The sequence below is a fragment of the Orycteropus afer genome, unplaced genomic scaffold (genome assembly GCF_000298275.1).
Source record: "Orycteropus afer afer isolate SDZICR_OR568_19922 unplaced genomic scaffold, OryAfe1.0 scaffold00113, whole genome shotgun sequence".
NCBI lineage: Eukaryota > Metazoa > Chordata > Mammalia > Tubulidentata > Orycteropodidae > Orycteropus > Orycteropus afer.
In genome coordinates, this window is record NW_006921700.1 from 6,489,628 (window position 1) to 6,495,627 (window position 6,000).

Below are 6,000 nucleotides of genomic sequence, written 5' to 3' on the forward strand. Positions count from 1 at the left end.
TGACATCATTTCTGTACCGAGGCCATATTTTCCAACTACCAGTGCTGCTTCTTTGTTTCCAATTTTTGCATTCCAATCACCAGTAATTATCAATACATCATGATTGCAATTTTGGTCAATATCAGATACTGCAGAAGTTGGTAAAAATCTTCAATTTCTTTATCTTTGGCTTTAGTGGTTGGTGTGTAAATCTGAATAATAATAGTATTATCTGATCTTCCTTAGTAGGCACATGGATATTGTCCTATCACTGACAGCATTGTACTTCAGGATAGATCTTGAAATGTTCTTTTTGACCATGAATTTGATGCCATTCCTCTTCAGTTTGTTATTTCCGGCTGTGGTAGTTAAGGTTGTGTGTCAACTTGGCTGGGCCTGGTTGAGTGGCTAGGAAGCTGGTGGTGCTTATTCCCCATGATGAGACTGGCAATCAACTCCATGGTGAGATCTACCACAAGCAGCTGAAGCTTTAGGGATGTGGTCCACTTCCCATATATAAGAAGCACTTTGGGAATAGTCTCTAGTTTACGGCATGCTTGAACCCTGCATGTAGCCAGTCGTTGTTCAGCAGCCTGCCATGCTGTGCCAACCTTGGGACTTTTAATGGACTTAAATTAATGACCTGCCGTATGGTTTGGTAACACAGGACTGTGCCTTTTTACTTGTCAACCTTGGGCTTGTCAGTCTCAGCAGCCAATAGCTGTCTGAGTGAAGAAAAGCCTCTAGCTTCAGTGGACTGGGAGCAGGAGGCAGAGCTGAAGTCCAAGGTTGAGGGGCTTTTCACCCAGCCCCTAGAGTCTGGCACTTTGAACTTGTACTTAAAGCCTCCAAACGGTAAGATAATAAACTCCTGTTTGTTAAGGCATCCCATTTGTGGTATATTCCTGTCAGAGCAGCACCAGGGAACCAGAACGCTGGATAGAGGACCACATCATTATCTGATTCAAAGTGGCCAATACTAGTTCACTTCAGTTTACTAATGCTTAGGATATTGATCTTTATGTGTCCCATTTCATTTTTCACAATATCCAGTTTTCCTAGATTCATACTTAGTAATTACACATTCCAGTTATTAATGAATGTTTGTAGCTGCTTCTTCCCATTTTCAGTGGTGTCCTATTAGCCAGTGGAGGTCCTGAAAGCTTTGTTACATCCACGTCATTAAGGTCAACTCTACTTTGAGGAGGCAGGTCTTCCCCAGTTGTATTTTGAGTGCCTTCCAACCTGAGGGGCTCATCTTCTGGTTCTATATCGGACAGTGTTTTACTACTGTTCATAATGTTTTCCAGTAATATATCAGACAGTGTTTCACTGTTGTTCATAAGGTTCTCAGTGGCAAATTTTTTCAGAAGTGGATGGCCTGCCATTCTTTCCAGTCTGTCTTGGTTTGGAAGCTCTGCTAAAACCTTTCCACCATGGATGACCCTGCTGGTATTTGAAATGCCAGTGACATAGCTTCGAGCCTCACAGTGACACAGAAGCCACCACAGATGACAAACTGACAAGAGTTGAACCTAAATCACATCCAGAATCCTAGCTGCAAGGGAGTCTGGGAAAGGTAGTTCTTAGCTTTCCTGTCCCTTTAGGGGCAGGACACTGTAGAGGGTGTTAGAAAAGCTTGTTTTCCACTAATCTTCAGCAGCTATGCCACTCCTTAACAATAGCCACATTCTAACTTTTTGAAACAACAGCTTTATTGATAATGTGGGTAATTCACCCACTTAAAGTGTATAATTCAATGGTTTTTACTATGTTCACAGAGTTTTGCACCATAATCACTTTTAGAATCTTTTCATCATTCCAAAAATAAACCTTGTCCTCATTAGCAGTCACTCCCCATCTACCCTCATGCCCCTAGCTCTAGGCAGTGACCAATCTACTTTCTGCCTCTATAGATTTGTTTATTCTGGACATAGCATATAAATGGAATCATAACAATAGGTAAGCTTCATGACTATCTTCTTTCACTTAGCGTAAGGATTTCAAGGTTCAGCCATGTTGTAGCGTGGCCTGGCACTTGGAGCATGGTAAGGGCTTCCTCAGTAAATGTTGGCCGAGATTGTAATTATTATTCTGTGTAAAGCTGGCAGAAGGGGCCCAGCATCCACACTGCAACCTGCTATATTGTTAACACGCCTGCAGCCAGCTGGTGCTGGAACGGCTTGGCTCTGCTGCAGTTGGATCAGTTGCAAGCCCCCACCCCACGCTACCCTACCCTGACAGTGTGACTTGGAGCGCGTCTGGTTAACCTCAGTTTTCTCAGCCACCAAATGGGATAAAGAAAGGTCATTCTCACCTGAGGATCATGTGAGAGAAAGAAATGAAAGTGATAGGTAGAGATCTCAGCTGTGCTTGTGGCCCTTAGTATATGACGCTTTCCTGACAGGTAGAGGCAGGGTAAAAAGGCACGGGCAGGATTGGGGACCTGACATCACACCGCCCCAGAGTCCCAGTGTGGCCCCCTGAAATGCCTCGGATTTCTGGTCTCAGGGAAGAGAGAAGAACAGCGTGTCACCTCCTCCTCTCCTTCCTAGCCTTTGCAGCCACAAACTTGGAGCCAAACCTGCTTCTGGATTTGACAATTTGCTCAAATGTGTTCACTCTTCTGTAAACACACACTCCCTTGCCCCAGGGCATCTGCTGGAGGTTGGGTGGGGCTGGGGTGCTGTATTTGTTTGACTGGGAAAGACTTCTCCCCAAGAGCCCCACAGGCTTCCTCCCAAAGCCTGGCCCTGCTTCTGCTTCTGCCTGTAACCTATGTCCCTATTGGTTCCCAGGTACTTTGAATTTTACAAAGGACCTTTCGAATATAACTCCTCGAGATGCCTGGAGCTGAGGCACGAAATCCTGGAGGTGAAGGTGTTGTCCATGTGAGTGTGGCTGCCTGGGCATCAGGGTGGGGGTGCACAATTGCATGGGGGTGCAGGGCTGAGTATCAGGGTGTCCCCATATAGTGTGTGGGGACAGGGCTGGGCGTCAGGGTGGGGTACATGATGCATAGGATGGGGGCCACAGTGGAGGGACACAGGCAACATTGTCTATTCTTTTTTTTTTTCCCAAAAAATTTTATTGTGATTTGAGTGAAAGTTAACAGAGCATATTCATTTTCCATATAGCAGTTCATATATATTTTGTTTCATATCATTGACTGCAATTCCCCACAGTGTAACAACTCTCTTCCTACTTCCTCCCTATAGTTAACTCTTTCCCATGTCCTTTTTCCTATGCATTCCTGCCCCCTGAGCTATCTCCCTGTGAAAATTCTGCCCCCCTCTGTTCTCCCACGATTGATTGTTCTAAGGATATAGCTACCTAATGTAAATGTTCACCCTATGTGCCTGTCTCTTGTTTTGCTGGAAGCCACAGGAGTGAGTTCAGTTCGGGACCTGAGGGGTAACTGGGGCATAGTCTCAGGGGTCTCACCAGGCTCTAACAGACCCTCAAACCTGGTCTTTTTTGGCTGCATGGTCTGTACTGATAAAGCAATCTGAGGCCTCTTTCCCAGGAACCACTTGGCACTTGGAAGGCCCTCAAGGGCAGGAACACAGTGATGATTGTGGGCCTTTTAAGAAAAAAGGCTGTGATAGTTGGAGCTGTGTGTCAACTTGGCTGGACCACAATTCTGTGTGGTTTAAGCAATTGTCATGTGGGTTGTCCAATGATGGAATCAGTGTATATGTTTTGAGCAGCCAATCCGTTGAAAGGGAGTTTCCCTAGGGGTGTGGCCTGCTTCCAGTATATTTATGGACATCCTGGGAAAAGAGACACTCTTCATTTGTGGATAAGGATTCTGTTGTGCTGCCTGTAACTGTCCATGAGCGAACAATCCACTATTCAGCCTGGAGATCTTGGATTTGTTATTCGTTGGAGTCAACAGACAGTATACTGCCTGTCAACCTTGAGCTTGTTAGCCCCTGCAGCTGCATGAGTCAGGAAAAGCCTCCAGCTTGACATTTGATGCAAGAACTTGGGACTTGCCAGCTTCTATAAGTGTGAGAGCCATTTTCCTAAGATAAATTTCTCTTTCTCTTTACTGGTTTTACTTCTCTAGAGAACCTAGTCTAACACATTTGGTACCAGGAATGGGGTCTAGGGAGACAAAATCATAAGGATGGGCTTCCTAAATTGATTTGATTAATCAAATCAAATTTGATTAATCGTAAAGGCACTGGTGATCCTGCCTCCATTAGTAAAGAGGGCCCTGCTAATCCGTGGCGTGAGGTGGCAACATTAATATGCAAAATAGCACCACCAATAGATCAAGTACTTTTGGGAAGTGAGGCTCTGGGTGATCGCATATTTGATACTTTTCTGCAATTTTGTCAGCGTGAGGAATATAAGGAAGCTGGTTGCTTGGTCCTACTTAACACTAGACAAAGTGGTGAAAGAGCGAGATGAGCTCAGGGCTGCTGAGTCACAGCTTAAGTGCCTCATAAAGACCTCAGTGTTTCCAGTTGTGCTCTGAAAGAAAGCCTTATTTCTTCTAGTAACAGAGCTGATACTGCTGAAAATCAAACCCAGAGTCTTATTGTAAGGGTGGCTGAATTACAACACCAACCCAGAATGGTGTCTGAAGTTAAAGTGAGGGCATTGATTGGGAAAAAACGGGATCCTGAAACCTGGGATGGGGACATATGGGCAGATTGTCAGGAAGATCAGGATATGGAGCCTGTAAATTCTGTTGACTCCCTCCCATCTGAAGGGATTACTGTAGAACCATTATCCCTTCTACCTCAGTTTGATGGTATTAACCCATCTGATCCTGCTGGGTCATTGCCTGAGGCAGAGGCCATGGAAGACATTGCTGAATGTTGTCAGGAACTGCCCCAACCACCCATTGTTGCTGCTAGACTTGTAACAAAAGTCCATGCAAGCCCCAAAAGGTAAAATATAAAGTGTGACTGAGGAAGAGAAAACTTGTGCCTGGTTTACAGATGGTTCTGTGCGATATGCAGGCACCACCCGAAAGTAGACAGCAGCAGCATCGCAGCACCTTTCTGGGACTTCCTTAAAGGACAGCGATGAAGGGAAATCCTCCCAATGGGCAGAACTTCGAGCCGTGCATATGGCTGTTCAAAGAAATGGCCAGATGTGCAATTATATATGGATTCATGGGCTGTGGCTAAAGGCTTGGCTGGATGGTCTAGAACTTGGAAGGAGCATGATTGGTAAATTGGTGACAAGGATGTATGGGGAGGAGGTATGTAGCTAGATCTCTCTGACTGGGCCAAAGGAGTGAAGATATTTGTATCTCATGTGAATCCCCATCAAAAGGTGACCTTGGCAGAGGAGGACTTTAACAATCAGGTGGATAGGATGACTTGTTCAGTGGAAACCAGCCATCCTTTTTCCCCAGCTACTTCTGTCATTGCTCAATGGGTTCATGAACAGTGGCCATAGTGGCAGGGATGGCCTCATGCATGGTCTCAGCAACATGAACTCTCGCTTACCAAAGCTGATTTGGCTACCACCACTGCTGAGTGCCCAATCTGCCAGCAGCAGAGACCAATGCTGAGTCTGCAATAGGGAACCATTCCTTGGGGGTGATCAACCAGCAACATGGTGGCAGGTTGATTACATTGGACTTCCATCATGGAAAGGACAGCCTTTTGTTCTTACTGGAATAGATATTTATTCTGGATATGGATTCACTTTCCCTGCACACAATGCTTCTGCCACTACCATCTGTGGACTTGCAGAATGCCTTATCCACTGTCATGGTATTTTACACAGCATTGCTTCAGATCAAGGGACTCACTTCACAGCAAATGAAGTGTGGCAATGGGCCTATGCTCATGGATTTCACTGGTCTTACCATGTTCCCCATCATCTTGAAGCCGCTGGCTTGATAGAACGATGGAATGGCCTCCTGAAAACACAATTATGGCACCAGCTAGGTGGCAATACCTTGAAGGGTTGGGGCAGTGTTCTCCAGGAGGCTGTGTATGCTCTAAACTAGCATCCAATATACAATTCTGTTTCTCCAATAGCCAGGATTCA

At 45.4% G+C, this 6,000-nt stretch overlaps 1 protein-coding gene across 1 annotated transcript in view; it reads left to right on the top strand.

Moving 5' to 3' along the window:
- Nucleotides 1-6,000, top strand: part of ST8SIA5 (ST8 alpha-N-acetyl-neuraminide alpha-2,8-sialyltransferase 5) — a 104,938-nt gene that overhangs the window by 65,223 nt on the left and 33,715 nt on the right. The window contains exon 3 of the mRNA XM_042781386.1: nt 2,778-2,870. Within this exon, the coding sequence (XP_042637320.1) occupies nt 2,778-2,870 (93 nt within the window). The remainder of the gene's footprint in view (nt 1-2,777; nt 2,871-6,000) is intronic.